Consider the following 20,000-nt stretch of genomic DNA (forward strand, 5'->3'; position numbering starts at 1 on the left):
CAGTGTGTCAGTCTTCAGGATATCTTTAATCCAGTGTGTCCAGTTCACCTGTAGCAGGTTTGAGTCTGATGTACACGTCTACAGTCTGCAGTTCGTCTCTGCCGCCTGAATGGATCAGGGATTGTTTGCCGTCTACTTATACTTCAGTTTCTCCTGACCAATCAAATGCCCTCTAATGTCTGACATGCCCCCCCCCCTTCTCATTGGCTGTATATTTGCTGCACTGGAGCTCATTGGCAGAGCTGTGAGAAAGCCGAACGCTGTGTGTGTACACAGGAACACGTCATATGGATCAGAAGCGTGTGTCAGTGGTGTGAGGAGCTGCAGGAGATGTTCAGCACACAGTGTGAACTATCAAAGACCCGATCTGAGAGAATTAGGGATGTCCCGATACAACATTTTAACTTCAGATACGATACCGATATTGCAGCCTTCAGTATGAACTGATACCGATATAAATCCGATATCAGCACAAATCATGAACACTTTACTTTCACCATTTGGTTGAGTGGAATGTCTGAACGGCAAGATCAAACTGAGAACAAGTCAGCAACAGTGAATATGGAAAAAACAACCAGTTTATGAACTATTGATTGCATAAATGTGAACTAAGAATATATAAAAAGAATTAAAGAATAAATATTAAGACCCTGAAAAATATCCTAATTGAATAAACAAAATATGCATTTTTAAAGTGCAAAATTAAAGTTAATTAAAATTAATTAAAGGTCACTTCAGTTGTTCATTTTTTATCATCAGCAAAGAGTGGAAACTGCTGAGAGCAGAACATTAGAAAAAATATTGTTAATTGAACAACTGCTAAAGGTTCAGTGTCCACAATTTCAATTTTACACACACAGCTATTTGATGAATTTTTGATCCAGATGAGCTGAAAAATATCTTTCCCACAGGGCAGCAGAAATAATTTATTGTTAAGTTAATAAAATGGGCAGTATGGTTAGTACAAACATTTACATGATCAGAGCTATTCATCTGTGTTTGTATCATAAGAAGATTATGGCTGTATCAGTGTTCCCAAACATTATTAATTGTATAATAATATATATTGCACATATTATCTTTAACATAAAAATACTCGCAGAGGCTGCATTGAAACACCTTTTCTCCACAGCACTTGAAATAATGTGACTTTTAAGAATAATTTTATTGATGAAAATTCATTATATTTGCACAGACTCCACACTACTGCCCACATGGGGAAATTAGACAATGTACATAACAGCAAACTGATGTGCAAAGCTGACACTGTTTATCAGAGCACGCTATCTTTCTGGGCTTTTTAAAGAAGAGTTAAACATGGGAATGTCTCTAATTACATTTCCTTCTGCCCGAAAGTAACACCATTCTTTCTGTTAAACTGTAATGCCCATCAGCAGCAGAATGATTTCTTATTCTTATTTAACACACAATGAAAACAACAAAGATGTTGAGCATTTTACATGACACTGTTCCTTTCTGAGTGTTCAAGTAAAAAAAAAATTAAATAAAGAATAGCTGTAACGGAGTCTGGAGAGTATCAGATAGTGTTAGATATTGATATCGGAAATTCATCTGATATCAGTTCAAAAAACTATATCGGACTGTGTTAAAAATCTCTGATATAAGCAGTCCAGTATAGTTTTTGCACTGATATTGGACGAATTTTCGATATCAATATCGGATCGGGACATCCCTAGAGAGAATCCCCGGTGAGTCGCCGATGGCCAGGAGATATTTGGCGTGCTGATCATCTGGAGCTGTCGGCGGTTCACATCATGCAGTGTGAAATGAGTTCTGACTGGAAATAACATCAGCAATCACCTACAGCCAATCAGAGAGCAGCATCCACTAGTGTGTGTGTGTGTGTGTGTGCCTGCAGGCCAGCGGGAGGATGAGGAGAAGTGAAAAGTGCTCATCTTCAGTTTATTAGGACCCAAGAAATGGAGGATAAACTAGTGTATATTAAGCAGCAGTGTGTCTGTTTTAAGTGTCGTGAGCAAAATCACAACCGGGTCAAAAGAGAAAAAGTTGAGGAGAAACCGCTGATTCCCTTCAAACCCAGATGAGCACATATGTACATTTACCATTAAACAGCAGAGTCACTCGCTGTCTTCAAGAAACCACTAAAAACTCAACTATTTAGTCTCCACTTCCCTCACTAATCTGCAATTCCTCTCTGACTCCTCCACTAACTGCCACAAAAACAAAAATACTAATGTTTTACTTCTTACACTTCACACTCCTGAAACTCGCCTACAGCACTTCTTCACTGTTGCTCTTATAGTTGTGTAAGTTGCTTCCTTGTCCTCATTTGTAAGTCGCTCTGGATAAAAGTGTCTGCTAAATGACTAAATGTAAAGTCTTCTGTCTCATTATGTGGTTAATAACAAAAGATATGCGACGTGTGTTTGGTTGTGAGACGTAGTTTGAATGAAGTTGTCGTGAATCTTCCTATAGTAAAGTCATGCAGAGTGAACGGTCGCTGAACACAGCAGTGATGGAGCACTAGCCCACAGACTCATGCAGTGTGAACACACCTGTGACACGACTACTGTCAACACCCCCAGCCTGAACTCAGCATAAGGCAGCACTATATACGGTTTCAGCATCGCAATGTGTGTATCAGCGATATCCACCTCACAGGACCTGCAGTGCTGAGTTTATATTGAGGACACACACACACACACACACACACACACACACACACCACTGTGGAGTTTCTCCATAACGGAGCGTCTGTGATCATCTGCACATGCTGAACTTGAATAGAGTCTGTTTGTTGAATGATGTACAGAGTAAAGGCGTCTGCACTCTTATTTGTCAGGATTATTCAGTGTCTGTCTGTAGCTGAAGACTGATCCACTGTCCTGAGCCATAAAGCTGTTTATTTCAGATATTACTGTCGCTCCATAAGCTGATGTAAGGAACTCATCTGGACGATATTCAGAATTTGACATGATGACAGTTGTGTAGGGAACGCATGAGGAGTGTGTTGATCAAGAAGAATAACAGAATGAACACACACACACACACACACACACACACACACAGGATGAACAGAGCCTGCTTCAGGGATTCTGGATATTCCAACAGTATTGAGGAAGAATGTCTAATAATGTGAAGTTGTACCACAGTGTAATCAATATAGTTCTGCTATCAAATACAAATAATCTCTGTTAAGGCGCCCACATGCTTTAAATGAGCTTGAGATGATGCTAGCATGTGCTGAAACACCCTTCAGCTCAATTCCTCCAGCGGCCATTAGCCTTGAACAGTGTGATGGAGAGTGTGTCCTGCACGTGTGTTGGTGTGCAGTGCTGTGGAGTGTGTGTTGGTGTTGTGTATTACACTAAACTGCAGCACTCTATCTGCTGATCTACACTCTTACTCCTCTGGATCTGACCTCTTATACAGAATAATATTCATAAACTGCAGAGTGAACAGAGCAGAGATCAACATCCCATAATGCACTTCATACTCTCCATGAGCAGATATTAGTCACAGTGTAGTGGGGTTAACTGCTGCTGCTTCCTGGATAATCATCATCATCATCATCATCATCATCATAATGTGCTTTTGTTTAATGCCATGTCAGCAACACCGCCTGTTTTCATGGCATTCTGGGTAATTATCAACACTGCAGAGTGTGTGATGTGAATATTGTGCATGTACACACTTTGGTATGGATGCAGGTGTGCAGTGATGTGGATGCAGGTGTGCAGTGATGTGGATGCAGGTGATGTGGATGCAGGTGTGCAGTGATGTGGATGCAGGTATGCAGTGATGTGGATGCAGGTGTGCAATGATGTGTTTGCAGGTGTGCAGTGATGTGTTTGCAGGTGTGCAGTGATGTGTTTGCAGGTGTGCAGTGATGTGTTTGCAGGTGTGCAGTGATGTGGATGCAGGTGATGTGGATGCAGGTGTGCAGTGATGTGTTTGCAGGTGTGCAGTGATGTGGATGCAGGTGTGCAGTGATGTGGATGCAGGTGATGTGGATGCAGGTGTGCAGTGATGTGTTTGCAGGTGTGCAGTGATGTGGATGCAGGTGTGCAGTGATGTGTTTGCAGGTGTGCAGTGATGTGGATGCAGGTGTGCAGTGATGTGTTTGCAGGTGTGCAGTGATGTGGATGCAGGTGTGCAGTGATGTGGATGCAGGTGATGTGGATGCAGGTGTGCAGTGATGTGTTTGCAGGTGTGCAGTGATGTGGATGCAGGTGTGCAGTGATGTGGATGCAGGTGATGTGGATGCAGGTGTGCAGTGATGTGTTTGCAGGTGTGCAGTGATGTGGATGCAGGTGATGTGGATGCAGGTGTGCAGTGATGTGTTTGCAGGTGTGCAGTGATGTGGATGCAGGTGATGTGGATGCAGGTGTGCAGTGATGTGTTTGCAGGTGTGCAGTGATGTGTTTGCAGGTGTGCAGTGATGTGGATGCAGGTGTGCAGTGATGTGGATGCAGGTGTGCAGTGATGTGGATGCAGGTGTGCAGTGATGTGTTTGCAGGTGTGCAGTGATGTGGATGCGGGTGATGAGGATGCAGGTGTGCAGTGATGTGGATGCAGGTGTGCAGTGATGTGTTTGCAGGTGATGTGTTTGCAGGTGTGCAGTGACGTGGATGCAGGTGTGCAGTGACGTGGATGCAGGTGTGCAGTGATGTGTTTGCAGGTGTGCAGTGATGTGGATGCGGGTGAAGAGGATGCAGGTGATGAGGATGCAGGTGTGCAGTGATGTGGATGCAGGTGTGCAGTGATGTGGATGCAGGTGTGCAGTGATGTGGATGCAGGTGTGCAGTGATGTTGATGCGGGTGATGAGGATGCAGGTGTGCAGTGATGTGTTTGCAGGTGTGCAGTGATGTGTTTGCAGGTATGCAGTGATGTGGATGCAGGTGTGCAGTGATGTGTTTGCAGGTATGCAGTGATGTGTTTGCAGGTATGCAGTGATGTGGATGCAGGTGTGCAGTGATGTGGATGCAGGTGTGCAGTGATGTGGATGCAGGTGTGCAGTGATGTGTTTGCAGGTATGCAGTGATGTGTTTGCAGGTGTGCAGTGATGTGGATGCAGGTGTGCAGTGATGTGTTTGCAGGTATGCAGTGATGAGGATGCAGGTGTGCAGTGATGTGTTTGCAGGTATGCAGTGATGTGGATGCAGGTATGCAGTGATGTGGATGCAGGTGTGCAGTGATGTGTTTGCAGGTATGCAGTGATGTGGATGCAGGTGTGCAGTGATGTGGATGCAGGTGTGCAGTGATGTGTTTGCAGGTATGCAGTGATGTGTTTGCAGGTGTGCAGTGATGTGGATGCAGGTGTGCAGTGATGTGGATGCAGGTGTGCAGTGATGTGGATGCAGGTGTGCAGTGATGTGTTTGCAGGTGTGCAGTGATGTGTTTGCAGGTGTGCAGTGATGTGGATGCAGGTGTGCAGTGATGTGTTTGCAGGTGTGCAGTGATGTGGATGCAGGTGTGCAGTGATGTGTTTGCAGGTGTGCAGTGATGTGTTTGCAGGTGTGCAGTGATGTGGATGCAGGTGTGCAGTGATGTGTTTGCAGGTGTGCAGTGATGTGTTTGCAGGTGTGCAGTGATGTGGATGCAGGTGTGCAGTGATGTGTTTGCAGGTGTGCAGTGATGAGGATGCAGGTGTGCAGTGATGAGGATGCAGGTGTGCAGTGATGTGTTTGCAGGTGTGCAGTGATGAGGATGCAGGTGTGCAGTGATGTGGATGCAGGTGTGCAGTGATGTGTTTGCAGGTGTGCAGTGATGTGTTTGCAGGTGTGCAGTGATGTGGATGCAGGTGTGCAGTGATGTGTTTGCAGGTGTGCAGTGATGAGGATGCAGGTGTGCAGTGATGAGGATGCAGGTGTGCAGTGATGTGTTTGCAGGTGTGCAGTGATGAGGATGCAGGTGTGCAGTGATGTGGATGCAGGTGATGAGGATGCAGGTGTGCAGTGATGTGTTTGCAGGTGTATATGATCAGTGATAATAGCAGAACTCCACCTTTGACGCTCCTGCGGTTGACGTCGGCTCCTTTCTCCAGCAGGAACTGTGCGATCTCACGGTGGCCTTTATAGCAGGAGATCATCAGGCAGGTGTGCCCATGCCGGTTTGCCACCTCAAGGTCCGCCTGGTGCTCCACCAGGTAGCGCACAATGTCCAGATGTCCGTCGAAGCAGGCGGCGCGCAGCGGGGTGGAGTTGGTGAGGGTGGTGTTGTTAACGGAGGCTCCGTGGCCCAGCAGAGACTGCACCACCTTCAGGTGTCCTGCAGCGGAGGCGGCCCACAGCGGCGGCGCGCCCTCGATCACCTCACCGTCGAAGTTAACGGATCCGCCGAGCTCCACGGGCGCGCAGCAGCACTCCATCAGGAACTCCACCAGCTCCAGGTGCCCGTAGCGGGACGCCATCAGCAGCGGCGTGGCTCCGTTGGTCTTCTCCGCCATCAGTTTCAGCACCTCGCGGTCGCTCTTGTTCTCCAGCAGCTTCTGCAGCAGCTTCAGCTTGCCGTCGCGGGCGGCGTTGAAGACTGCGGTCTTCAGATCCATGGCATAGGGTTCCCTGAGGCTGCGTCCTAATAACACAACACAGCATTAGCACTCAGTGTGGTGTAACACACCAGCTGCTGAAGACTCACGCTGACATTTTATAAATTAATATAATAGTTCAAATAAACCCACACGCCAGTGATGTACCCCGACTCTTCCTGTGTGTGTGTGTGTGTGTGTGTGTGTGTGTGTGTGTGTGTGTGTGTGTGTGTGTGTGTGTGTGTGTGTGTGTTTCTGACAGTGTTACAGAATAAAAATCCATTCATTCTCCTTCGGCTTAGCCCATTTATTTACCAGGGGTCGCCACAGTGGAATGAACCGCCAACTATTCCAGTATATGTTTTACACAGCGGATGCCCTTTCAGCCGCAACCCACTACTGGGAAACACACACACAGTCATACACTACGGCCAGTTTATCAGTTGATCAGTTCCCCTATAGCGCATGTGTTTGGACTGTGGGGGAAACCGGAGCACCTGGAGGAAACCCACACCAACACGGGGAGAACATGCAAACTCCACACAGAAACACCAACTGACCCAGCCGGGACTCAAACCAGAGACATTTTAGTGTAGCATTCTCTCCCAGTGACTTGCAATGTGTGTGCCTCGGTTGCCTAGCCACTTCCTGCTAGCAAAAACACTAAACTAACTTAGCTTCACACATTTCAGTCTTCAAAACATGTCCAGCGTGATGAGCAAGTGTTCGCTCTCCTGCATGTGAGGTGGGCACCCCTGTGGGCAGGTACAGAAGACTATAGCGACAGACACTCAGAGGCCGACTCTAACACTGTGATAGAAGCTTTGTGTGTAAAGTCGTCCGATATGGCCATTCTACTAACAGATTTCCGGTGTTGACGTCTGCGTGAGCCGGAACTGTGGTGTTGTTTATTCCAGCATGATGACGTGTTCCAGCTTAACTGAATATTGAGCAGGGGGCGGGGTTTATTTTGAGCTCCGCCTTTCACTTACACACTACAGTCTGAAGCACTATGCAGACAATGCGCACACTACTGTTGGTTGGGTTTAGTGCTGTGGGAGGTGTCGACGTTAATAACACACAGTTCAATGTTAATTTAATAATCATTGTAAATAATTAGTGTTTCCAGCATGAGCTGCTCGATTTCACTCACAGCAAACTGACGGTTGGAGAGGCGTGGCTAGGAATTATTCGGCCAATCAGAGCATGACTGCTGCTGCAGATTTTGACTGTTGGGTTAGTTTTCATCATCGCTTGTTCTCCCTAGCACTGACAATGTCAACAGCATACTAAACGCGACAGTCTGAGGTCATGTGGACGCTAAACACGAGTTAAAGTCTTCATTTGCTGAACAGGAGTTTGGCTTTACAGCAATACAGACGGCAGAGCTCCAGTATACTGTAGTCAAACAGCAGCAGCACTGACTGGCTCTGCTCATATCGGGAATACCCGCACAGGGATGAGTGTTATGATCATGTCGGGAAGTAGATCAGCACTGATCTGAGTTCAGTTCAGGCAGAGTCTCTGTAATATTATATCAGTGTTAGTGAGCGAATAAATCAGAAGTGTGTGTCAATCCTCGGCAGACAGCATCCCGTGTTTATTTATTAGAGAACTGTAAAAACACGACCAGTGCTCGGTTTAGACACACGGTTACCGTCCGGTGCGGGGGACTACGGCGGGTAAAGCTCGCTCTCTGACGGAATAATCGGTGTGTAAAGCTCGGCTTCCTCCTGTAATCAACATCGGTGTTTAATGTGTTTATAGGCCTCACCGCTGCGCTCGCTCCCCCGGCCTCGGTGTCCGGTAACGGCCCGTTTCTCCGTGCTGACCGGCTGCTCGGTGTGGTCGGGTGTCAGTCGGTGAGCTGACGGAACTTTAGCTCATGTCGAGTCCAAAACCACAAAAAGATAAAAATAGCGCGTCGCTGCGGCGCTTCCTCCTCCGCTTCCTGTGCGCTGGAGCGCGATCCTCTGCGTTTAACGCCCCTCAGCGCGACACTAACCCACTCTGAAGCTCCGGATTTCGGCTTTTTGCTTTATTTCTGTCCATTTCTGCCGTCAGTTCGAGGCTCCGTTTCGCCTGGACGCGCGTCTGAAGCAGCAGCGGCCCGAGGGTTCCGCCTCCCGCGAGTGATTGACAGCTCGACGGGCCAATCAGCGCCGCGCATAAAGCCTTTCCATTTAAAGGTAACGCAGCAGTCACGACGCGCGCGCCAGAACACCGCGGACGGACGACGCGCCTCCGGTGCGAGAGAAAACAGTCGTGTTTCAGTCACTAATGACGAGCGTCGGCGGACAGAAGCGCTGAGACAAACCAGCCGTCAAACACAGCTCTCAGGCGGACAGCGCCCGCTAGAGGAGCGCAGAGGAACAGCACTGATCCAGGAACAGCACGACACTCAATTACTGCAGTCAAGACGAACAGATCCAACCAGTTTTATTTTTACATTCTCTCTCACACACACACACACACACACACACACACACACACACACACACAAGGGAATGGTTGTGTCTGAATGTGTGAGATCCTCTGAGGAGTCAGTGAAGAGCCGTGAGATCTTCCTCCACATTTATTAACCCAAATCAACAAGAAAATAAACAACACACACCACTATTAAAAACAAAACAGAAGCACAACTAATATAAAACACACCGATCACATCAGAACAACACAACGGATTATTTCTGACATCATACAGCAAATAAATGAGTGTGTGTGAGTGTGTGCGTGTGTGTGTGAGTGTGAGAGTGTGTGTGTGTGTGTGTTGCTCTGTGGAAACTGAACTACTGTTTATGATGAAGCGTCTGCGCATCCGATAATTCACACACACACACACACACACACAGAATAAATTAGGGTGATGTTTGGTCTGCAGGGTGCGTGTGCAGCTGCAGCATTCCTCCAGGGTTCTTCAGGAGCCCATGCGGGTGGTGGTGGTCTTGCGGTCGGAGAAGAAGGAGCGCAGCAGCAGCACCTGACTGACGCTCACCACCAGCAGGATCAGCGCCTCCCCGACCGACCAGAAGGCCACTCTGCTGTTCAGGTCTTCAGCGCGGCTGCGGCCCTGAGCCTCGCGCAGCCGGAAGTGTGTCTGATAGTCCATCACCGACTTCAGCGCCTCATGGATCGACACACACGCTGACTCCATCTGGAACAACAGCAGAGTGAGACACGATAACACACACACACACACACACACACAATCTAAATTCATAAATTCTGAAGTGTTCTCAGGTGTGTGATGTAGTGAAGAGGAGTGTGGTCCAGCAGCGTGTGTGTGTGTGTGTGTGTGTGTGTGCATCTCCACCTCACCTGTGTCAGTGCCGTGACCCGGTTCTCGTTGGGGAAGAGCGGCGGGTCGTCTCCCACCTGGAAGTCGAAGTAGACGGTCTTGTGTGTGAAGGTGGAGAACTCGTTGCTGAAGCAGAACTTGTAGGTTCCGTTGCGAGCGGCACTGAAGGTGAAGCTGTCGTACTGCTTCTTCATCTCCTTGTAGAGCACCGTCCCCTCGGGGTCCTCCAGCCGGCAGTCCACGTCATAGTGGCCCCCGGTGACCACCTGTGAGAGCGTACACACACACACACACACACACACACACACACACACACACACACACACACACACAAACAAACACACACACACACAGAGTGAGCCATGGCAACACCACACACACACACACACACACACACACACACACACACACACTAGCAGTGTTTCCACCATTGTGCCAGGAGTGAGTGGGTCAGGGCCAGTCGTGTTTGCGCTGTCACTTCAGGGGCCTGATCGGGCCAAAGCGGGTTTCCTCAGGGTCAGTGGCCAGCCTTTTCGACCCGCCAAATACCTTGGGCCAAAGAGGGCCAGCTGGGGCTTCGGGCGGAGTGAAAGGAGAGGAGGAGTTTGCCCGAGTCTGGTAAAGATGACGTGCTGCCATTACACTAGTTTTCTGATCACACACACACACACACACACACACACACACACACACACACACACACACACACACACACGAGTACATGCTGCAAACAAATCAGTCAATGAGGGAAAGTAAACCTCCAGCTGCTCAGTTTAGGATTCTCCATCAACACTGTACCGGCTGGGCTCTTCTGCTCATGATCGCGCTCCTGTTTCCCTTATAAATGACCGGCTGTTGCAGGAATAATCCAGCAGTTTCATCTAATAAGTGATGTTCCTCCTCAATAATGCAATAACAGAATAATCTCTACACCACATTAAACACACAGCAGCGTCACAAATTGAGGAGCGGGGAAGGCAGGCGTGTTGGAGCGACAACGCGGGGAAGCCTTCACAAACTGAGGAGCGATCACAAACCGAAAGCGGCGAGAGCGTCAAAGTAGCCAGAAGTCATTCATTTTTAACGAGAACCGGCGGCGAGGAACAGCGCGGCGCGTCTTCTCCTGTGTGGGTGTCGAGGAGAGTTAAAATGAAGTCAAATTTATAGTATGAGCTATGACACGGTTCAGCAGCAACCAATCAGAATGAAGAAGTCCACCGCTTGAGAGGAGTTCAGAGAACACAGACCTGTGAACTTTGGTTCCGACCACAGTTTTTCCCAAGAGTTTGATTATTGCGGTTGCGGTTTTCATTCTGAAGCGCTGCTGCTGCGTCTCAGTGTGGATGAGGGAAAACGGAGACATCTGGAAACGGAGGCGGAGCTGCTGAGATTCGCTACCTGATTGGGGCTTTTGTGTCATTGCGTATCCTCCCCTTATTCGTCAAGCCCCTATCACATGATGTCGTCTGTCCACAAAAATCCCTCTCTTGCTTTCTTGGCCATCGCGTTCATAGTTCAACCGGCATTTGTTGACTAACAATAACCAAATGCCGAGCGAGACGCATGCTTCCTGTTTATACTAGAACGCGCGTTCCCAGAGTGCGCGAATGGTGACGTGACGTACGTTTTTGGTGGCGTAGTGTTGACGGAGATATGTTCAGAGACGCCAGGTGAAGCGCTAGTGTGGACGCGGATCGTTTTTGATCTAAAACGCCGTTTTCAAACTAAAATGCACTAGTGTAAACGGAGCCTCAGTGAGCTGGATTTGGTTATTGATGATCTGACATGATCCAGGATCGTTTCGTTCTTCAAAACTCATCTGAGAGTTGTTGTCATAGTAACGGTTCTGGTGGCTCAAGCCTGCGTAGGAGCAGGTTCATTAAACAATTAACTTAAACAGTTATCCCCAAAACCTGAGTAGGCCGAGACTACAATAATACAGAAAATCTTCTCTAAATGTAGAACTGAACACACTGAAATACATGATGAGAGTAACGCCTGCAGCTCAACACATGTGGAGAGTTACTGCGTGTCGTATTTAACAAACCGTTTACTGCTAATCTGATGTAAATTAGCTCACATGGATAATTGAGGGCGAGGCAGTGGCGCAGTAGGTAGTGCTGTCGCCTCACAGCAAGAAGGTTGCTGGTTCGAGCCTCGGCTCAGTTGGTGTTTCTGTGTGGAGTTTGCATGTTCGTGTGGGTTTCCTCCGGGTGCTCCGGTTTCCCCCACAGTCCAAAAACATGCGGTACAGGTGAATTGGGTAGGCTAAATTGTCCGTAGTGTGTGTGTGTGTGTGAATGTGTGTGTGGATGTTTTCCAGAGATGGGTTGCAGCTGGAAGGGCATCCGGTTCATTCCCTGGATTAATAAAGGGACTAAGCTGACAAGAAAATGAATGAATGGATAATTGAATATTAATCAGATGATGTCATTACGCTGCTGTGCCGTCAGCCAATCGCTGCACTGCTGATCATGGTTTGGAGGATGGACAGATCTGTCCTTCACAACACACACAGATCTCAGACCAGCTCTTCCAGACACTTTAATCTGATTTGTGAACATGTTTGAAGAATCAAATTAGTGAGTGATCAAGATGAACAGATCCAGGATCTGCCAAATCATCTTAGATCATTTAAGCGAGGTATGAAGAACAGACCCCGGGCCAAAGAGCGCTCGCTTCACAGCTCGGTTAATGTCATGAGCAGTTGGGTTTCTTTCTTTTACACTTTATAGCGAGTTATTAGCGGAGCATTTGTGTGGTGTTATATTATGGATGGTGTGCTGGGTCCCTCCGCTAGTGGCGAGAGCACATGATGCCAACAGTGGGTCAGCGAGTAAAGGATTACACTGAATGAAGCACACAGGCCTGTGCGTATAGACATATACTGTGCTGCTCATCTGTGTGTGTCAGTTGTCTTCAGTTTAATAGTGTGGTGATGATGTGATGCTGTGCTTCATCTGCTGATTGAGTGGGCGGGGTGTGTGACGGTTGATTTGGGGATGTTCTTGTGGGGTTTGCCTGACAGTGGAAACGCCACATGATTTCAGCCTCACTGCTCCCAGGCTATCGTCCTGATAGAAGCCCTGCTCACACTGGCCCCACAGTGGAAGTGTGGCTGCTGAGGGAGCACACGCATGTTAACAGCATCAGCAGCTCAGTGTGTGTGTGTGTGTGTGTGTGTGTGTGTGTGTGTGTGTGCGTGCGTGCGTGCGTGCGTGTGTGTGTGTGTGTGTGTGTTCACAGCATCAGTTTTGTACTTGTTAGGCTGCGCTCAGGCCTCCTGCAGCCGGCTGCGCCAGTGTTTTGTGCAGTTGATGTGCTGAACAGGCGAAACACTCGCGATGGCAAATCTGAACTTCGGCAGACACTCGCGCCGCGTTAACCAATCAGGAGCCAGCTAGAGTAGGGCTGAATGAGTCTACACTGCTGATCAGCCGTCCTAAAGCACACTCACACCGCACTGACTGCTTTGGTGCAGTCATGTGACAAAATCCACATCACTCATTGGCCAGATGTTACTGAACGCATTTCCTAAACTGCTTACCGATTGGTCAGAATTCACATGCAAACAAACCGGCAGACACAGAATGTGCTTCAGACTCTGGAGAGACGACCACCGTACACTATATAGTGTGTTTACATCTCTCTAGACTAGCCACGACTGGAGGATGAAGCGCGGCCGCGGCTGGAACACAGTGCTGTACTGCATTACAGACGGCGGAGGCGCATCACACGTCTCTTCAGGAGGAGATGTGAATTAATCTAGCTGAACTGCAGCATGCTCATCTTCCCACATATTACCACCCCCCTCAGCTGGTGTTCCCCCTCTCTGTGTAAACACCACATCCCATAATGCACAGCACACCGGGCTACAGCTTCCACTGAGCACTCAAACGAGATCAGTACACTCACAACGGCCCAAACAACCACACCAACCCCATAAAGCAGAGAGAGTGTGTGTGTGTGTGTGTGTGTGCTGCACCTGGAACTCGAGTGTGCACTTGGTGCCGATGGTGATGTCCTCATAGAAACACTGCTTGGCGTTGTCCGGCAGCTCGAAGGTCAGCTCAGAGGCGGAGCTTAAGCCCACCTTCATCATCACCACCTGAACAAATAGTGGGAGGAGCCACGAAGATGAGGAGCCAGCCATGATGAAGAGGAGGAGCTACTGGGGGAGAGACAGAAACACACACACACACACACACTGTGAGAAATAAACAATCACACACACACACACACAGAAACACACAAACAGAAACAGAGAGACACACACACAGACAGAGCGAGAGAAACACACACACACACACACACACACACACACACACACACACAGAACGATAACAGTAATCTGCTCGCTCACGAACCCGGATGTCAGTATCCGGTCGGTTACGCGCGCTGCGGGCACGAGCTAGAGCCCTGGTCTTCTAAGACGTGTGTGCGCGCAAACCTGATCAGATATTGCTCATCTGCAGGCCGAAACACAAACTTTACACACGATAACGGTGATCAGTGATCAATGCAGCTTACCTCGAACGACAACCGGAAGAAGGAAGTTGCTTGACGGCTGACGCTGCACGTTCGTACGTAATTACGTCAGTGTGCGTCACTCTCGATGAAAGGCTGCTCAGAGCTGATGATGATCACTCATGTGTGTGTCTGTGATCGGGAACACACCTGAGCAGGATTCAGCAGGTGACTCGAGCTGAAGCACAACTCTGTTTAATATCAGTGTTTACTAAAGCGACAGATACACTGCTGTACTGCATTACTGTTATATTATCAGCTGTATTATCCTCCACACAGATGTGTGTGTGCGTGTGTGTGTGTGTGTGTGTGTGTGTGTGTGTGTCAGCACTCCTCCATCACAGGCTGAAGAGCTTCACTGCAGTCAGAGTAATGAGGAGATGATTAATTTACATTATTAAGATGATTAGATCATGATTTTACAGAGGAGCTCAGATAAGAACTGTGTTATCTTGATTAGTGTATTTAATCATGTGGGAATGTAAAGATATTCTCCTAAATAAAGCTTAAATGCGATAATGCACCTTTAGGCTGTATGCTCACCGCCATTAAGAAGAAGAGTCATACACCTGTCCTGAGATCAGCTCAGGTAAGTTCCAGTATTATTAAAAGCAGGTGAACACATACTGACTTATGAGGGAAAAGCAGAGGAGCTGGAGGAAGTGTTTGTTAAGGGTCACAGTAATAATATATCAGACAGCATAAGCGGACAAACTCTGAGAGAAACTCCGCATGTGCTACCAGAAAACACCGAGTGGGGGCGCAGTGGAGTCTGGCAGAGGCTGAACTCACCTTTGCCACCGCATGAAGAACACTCGGATACCTGCAGGAGTAATGAATACTGTAGAGGAGAGCAGGGCAGAGCGGGGCTCACAGCAACACTGTTGGGTTTTGGCCAAATATGACGAAAGTAATGGGGTTAGACAAACCGTATTTATTAACCAACAACACACACAGCCTGTCCTACATGAGCACTGGAGGTATGACCGCCGCACCTGTGCTGTCTGTGCCAAAAGTGGCCGGAGCAGAAGTGCCACTGTTTACCCCTCCTGCAGGGTCAGCTGTACACATGCTTACAAAGGCAGATTCACACGCTTAATTTAATGTCTGTTTACTTCAGCAGCTGTATTTCCTCAGTAATGGCTCAGTTCTGTTGTATTCCACACAGCACAGTGCGTTTATTTATTTATTTATTTATTGGATAAACACGTTGAATCTGTTTGCGTTATTATCCATTTATCCAGTGTTAATCAAGGCATTTATTTGCATTATTAGCAATAAAGTGTTTTTTCATGTTAAAACAATATTTACTATTAAAACATTTTCATTTTCAGGGTTCTCAACATCACAGTGGAAAATCAGCAGTCGTCGTGTTCGTTTAGTCGGTGTCCAGCAGTGTGTGCTTTAATGGTAACACCCTGTTATAAGTTACCCCGCTGTGTCCTGTTCTCCTCAAAGCTGGCCGGCTGGCACCGTGTGTTTCCTACATCTTTCAAAAGCAGTTCATCTTTTAGCCTAGAAGACGGTACACGACAATATAAGAGTTTACTCGCATACTTAAAATAAAACAATATCCACTATAATAACATATACTGTCACGCTGCACAAATGCTTTCTCCTGTGCTTCTCACTCAAATTTAGAGGAACTTTTCCAATAATTGTGAGGAAGACGTCTGCTGACACTGTGGTGAAAACCCTGGAAGCATGCCATGGTCAACCCTGAGCAAATACCTTAAACTCTGCGTTAGATTTAACCCCGCGCTACTCTGTGCCCCGCGCTGCCCTACAGTGTGCTGTGATGAGGCATTCTGGATTATGGCTGTAGTCCACAGTTCAGCATCTAGACCTCTGTTTCAAACTCATTCAGCCCTGCCCACTCCTTATGCAGAGGGTACCTGAGCTCATTTACAGCATCATCTGCATATATTTGCATATTAATGAGCGATTTGCAAAGTGGACATCATTTATATGAGAGTAAAGAGCAGCGGAACCAAAACACTGGCGATCAACCCAGATCAGCGTATTACTGAACCCAGATCAGTGTATTACTGAACCCAGATCAGTGTATTACTGAACCCAGATCAGTGTGTTGGTGATTTACTGAACCCAGATCAGTGTATTACTGAACCCAGATCAGCGTATTACTGAACCCAGATCAGCGTATTATTGAACCCAGATCAGTGTGTTGGTGATTTACTGAACCCAGATCAGTGTATTACTGAACCCAGATCAGCGTATTACTGAACCCAGATCAGCGTATTACTGAACCCAGATCAGCGTATTATTGAACCCAGATCAGTGTGTTGGTAAAGGAGCTCCTCCATCTTTGTCAGATGAGGTTTGCTGTGTTCTGTTAAGAGTCTCTGCTGGTGCTGGATCTGTTCTGGGCTGGTACATGATTCTGATGGTATGATCATGTTGGATATGAATATCTGGGTCATGTGATCACTGCTTCACTGATTCTGTTTAAATGTGTGGGTAACACACAGACATCTTTTCTGTTTGAACACAATACAGTGTACTGTTCTCATATCCATGGCAGTCTGCGATGTCCTCACTGATGGCCCAGTACAGGACGGGTCACCTTTATCAGTGAGGTAGCGCAGTGAGGTAGTGCTGTCGCCTCACAGCAGGAAGATCGCTGGGTTGCTGGTTCGAACCTCGGCTCAGTTGGTGTTTCAGTGTGGAGTTTGCATGTTCTCCCTGCCTTCGTGTGGGTTTCCTCCAGGTGCTCCGGTTTCCCCCACAGTCCAAACACATGCGGTACAGGTGATTTGGGTCGGCTAAATTGTCCGTAGTGTATGAGTGTGTGTGTGGATGTTTCCCAGAGATGGGTTGCAGCTGGAAGGGCATCCGCTGCATAAAAACTTGCTGGATAAGTTGGCGGTTCATTCTGCTGTGGCGACCCCGGATTAATAAAGGGACTAAGCTGACAAGAAAATGAATGAAGGACTGAAGATCAGTGATATGCTTTAATCCTATTAATAATGATTCTGAAGGGATTTTTCGAAATTGTGCAAGTTATGAAAACATCAACCTGCAGTCTTGACACGCTCCCCACATCATTCTTCAAAACGGTGTTTACCTGTTTAGAAATGGATCTTCTAAAAGTGGTAAATGATTCACTTCTCTCAGGGATTTTTCCAAACTCACTTAAAACTGCAGTTGTTAAACCCCTCTTGAAGAAGAGCAACCTGGATAACACCCTATTGAGCAATTACAGGCCAATCTCAAATCTCCCTTTCATTGGCAAAATCACTGAAGAAGTTGTTTTCCACCAGGTCAACAAGTTCTTAAACTTCAGGGGGTGTTTAGACAATTTTCAATCGGGGTTCAGAGCACATCACAGTACAGAGAGCGCTCTTATAAAGATAATCAATGATATACGCCTAAATACAGATTCAGGTAAAATAACAGTGCTGGTATTGCTCGATCTCAGTGCTGCATTTGACACTGTCCATCACAGCATACTTCTGGATAGGCTGGAAAACTGGGTTGGGCTGTCTGGCACGGTCCTCAAATGGTTTAGATCTTACCTAGAAGGTAGAGGTTACCATGTCAGTATAGGTGATCATAGGTGGAAGTGGATACCCATGACGTGTGGAGTCCCACAAGGCTCGATTCTGGCACCTCTCCAGTTCACCCTTTACATGCTCCCTCTGAGCCAAATAATGAGACAGAACCAAATCTCCTACCACAGCTCTGCTGATGACCCTCAGATCTACCTAGCCTTACTGCCTAATGACTACAGCCCCATTGACACCCTCTGCCAGTGCATCGATGAAATGAGCAATTGGATGTGCCAAAACTGTCTTCAGTTAAACAAAGAGAAAACTGAAGTCATTGCGTTTGGGAACAGAGATGAGGTTCTCAAGGTGAATGTGTACCTAGGCTCTAAAGGTCAAACGACAAACAATAAGGTCAAGAATCTTGGTGTGACTCTGGAGTCAGATCTGAGTTTCAACAGTCATGTCAAAGCAGTCAGTAAATCAGCATACTATCATCTCAAAAACATAGCAAGAATCAGATGCTTTGTTTCCAGTGAAGATTTAGAGAAACTTGTTCATGCTTTCATCAGCAGCAGGGTGGATTACTGTAATGGACTCCTCACTGGTCTTCCTAAAAAGACAGTCAGACAGTTGCAGCTCATCCAGAACGCTGCAGCCAGAATTCTAACCAGAACCAGAAAATCAGAGCACATCACATCTGTCCTCAGGTCTCTACACTGGCTGCCAGTTACATTCAGAATAGATTTTAAAGTATTATTACTGGTCTATAAATCACTAAATGGCCTTGAAGCTAAATACATTACAGATATGCTCACTGAATACAGACCTAACAGATCACTCAGATCTTTAGGATCAAATAAACTAGAAGTTCCAAGAGTTCAGTCAAAACAGGGTGAATCTGCCTTCAGCCACTAACAGCGCCCCCTGCTGCTGGAGTCAGCTTCCAGAAATGATCAGATGTGCTCCAACATTAGGCACATTCACATCAAGACTGAACACACATCTGTTCAGCTGTGCCTTTACTGAATGAGCACTGTGCTGCGTCCGACAGATCACACTATCATGCTTTTCTCTTCTTCTTCATTCTTTTATATCACATTTTACCTGTTGTTATGTTTTGTTTTGTTTTTACGCATTTTAATTATTTGTTTTTATTTTTATTTTACTTGTTTCTTTTATTCTTGTTTATGTAAAGCACTTTGAATTGCCACTGTGTATGAAATGTGCTATATAAATAAACTTGCCTTGCCTTGGTTGATGATGAAATACTGAAATGAAACATGGAGTAGCCGTCTAGACGACTGACAAGATAACAAATGTGTTTTTAATGTTTCAGACTGTCGGATTTTCACTGTATTTATGTACAAATGTCTAGAGTAAAGCTGTACGGGTCACTCACACATCATATAAGCAGCACTACACACACACACACACACACACACACACACACACATACACACACACACACACACACACATACACACATACACACACACACACACACACACACACACACACACACAGCTGCTTTACACACATCAGTACTGTATACATGTTCATCACTAACCTTTCCTCAGCATTTGGGTGAGCAAGTATTTGACAGTACTATAGCAATACTCAGGGCATCTGTCAGTGTTTTCATACTATTCTATTAGATTTACCAAAGTCACACAAGTGGCGATTTCACATCCGTCACATCCATAACAGAGAGACGTCACATCCATAACCACACGTTCACATATTAAATAAGATTAAACCAGTGATGTTTGTGTTCTAGAGAGCCGACTCTTCTACTTCTTGATTATTATTGTTTCTTTTGGGTTGTGCAGTTTAATTCACAGAATTTCTACACAGTGTGTTGTGTACTGTAAACCGCAGACGTTTTTAATCATGTTCATAACACACGTTTATTTCCCTCATTTACAGCACTAAACATGTTGACAGACTGATATCTCTCTGATCTCATAACTCTGTGGTCAGCTGTTCTGGAAAACATACACAATAGTTTCAATATAATGTGAACATCTACTCTCTCTGTGACTTTATGTTCAGTTTTTACTGTAAAAGTCACGTCCAGAACTCTGGATCTGCTCATGTGTGTATTATTATGCTGTAATGTCTTGTGGTGTGTGTAATAATGGAGCCTCCTGTGTA

General features: G+C 46.7%; 2 protein-coding genes across 7 annotated transcripts in view; both read right to left on the reverse strand.

Annotated features, from left to right (window-relative positions):
• Window positions 1–8,670, reverse strand: part of fem1c (fem-1 homolog c) — a 10,675-nt gene extending 2,005 nt beyond the window's left edge. Inside the window, exons 1-2 of one of the 2 annotated variants that reach the window (XM_087262911.1) lie at window positions 7,666–8,670; window positions 5,990–6,559 (exon numbers count right to left, since the gene is read on the reverse strand). In XM_087262911.1, the coding sequence (XP_087119037.1) occupies window positions 5,990–6,533 (544 nt within the window). In that variant the 5' untranslated portion in view covers window positions 6,534–6,559; window positions 7,666–8,670. 2 annotated transcript variants of the gene reach the window in all.
• A 402-nt stretch (window positions 8,671–9,072) lies between these two features.
• On the reverse strand, window positions 9,073–14,425 carry tmed7 (transmembrane p24 trafficking protein 7). 5 transcript variants are annotated; one of them, NM_001313710.1, is made up of 4 exons: window positions 14,341–14,425; window positions 13,796–13,978; window positions 9,831–10,076; window positions 9,073–9,666 (listed from the first exon to the last, which is right to left on the reverse strand). In NM_001313710.1, the coding sequence occupies exons 2-4, from the start codon at window positions 13,961–13,963 to the stop codon at window positions 9,430–9,432; spliced, it is 651 nt and encodes a 216-aa protein (NP_001300639.1). In that variant the 5' UTR covers window positions 13,964–13,978; window positions 14,341–14,425; the 3' UTR covers window positions 9,073–9,429. The 5 variants fall into 5 exon arrangements, with proteins under 5 accessions (NP_001300639.1, NP_998077.2, NP_001300638.1 ...); NM_212912.2 differs by having other exon boundaries at window positions 13,796–13,981; NM_001313709.1 differs by having other exon boundaries at window positions 14,178–14,350.
• Between the last annotated feature and the right edge of the window lie 5,575 nt (window positions 14,426–20,000).

The sequence above is a fragment of the Danio rerio genome, chromosome 8 (assembly GCF_052040795.2).
Source record: "Danio rerio strain M-AB ecotype USA chromosome 8, GRCz13ab, whole genome shotgun sequence".
Classification (NCBI taxonomy): domain Eukaryota; kingdom Metazoa; phylum Chordata; class Actinopteri; order Cypriniformes; family Danionidae; genus Danio; species Danio rerio.

Bases quoted from the DNA above. Each gene is read 5' to 3' on its own strand.
- tmed7 (NM_001313710.1), bottom strand. From the start codon at position 13,963: ATGGCTGGCTCCTCATCTTCGTGGCTCCTCCCACTATTTGTTCAGGTG. The intron at 10,077-13,795 runs GTGCAGCACACA...ACGCTCTCACAG, and splicing joins AGTGCACACTCGAGTTCCAG to GTGGTCACCGGGGGCCACTA. The intron at 9,667-9,830 runs GTGAGGTGGAGA...CTGTTGTTCCAG, and splicing joins GGGTCACGGCACTGACACAG to ATGGAGTCAGCGTGTGTGTC.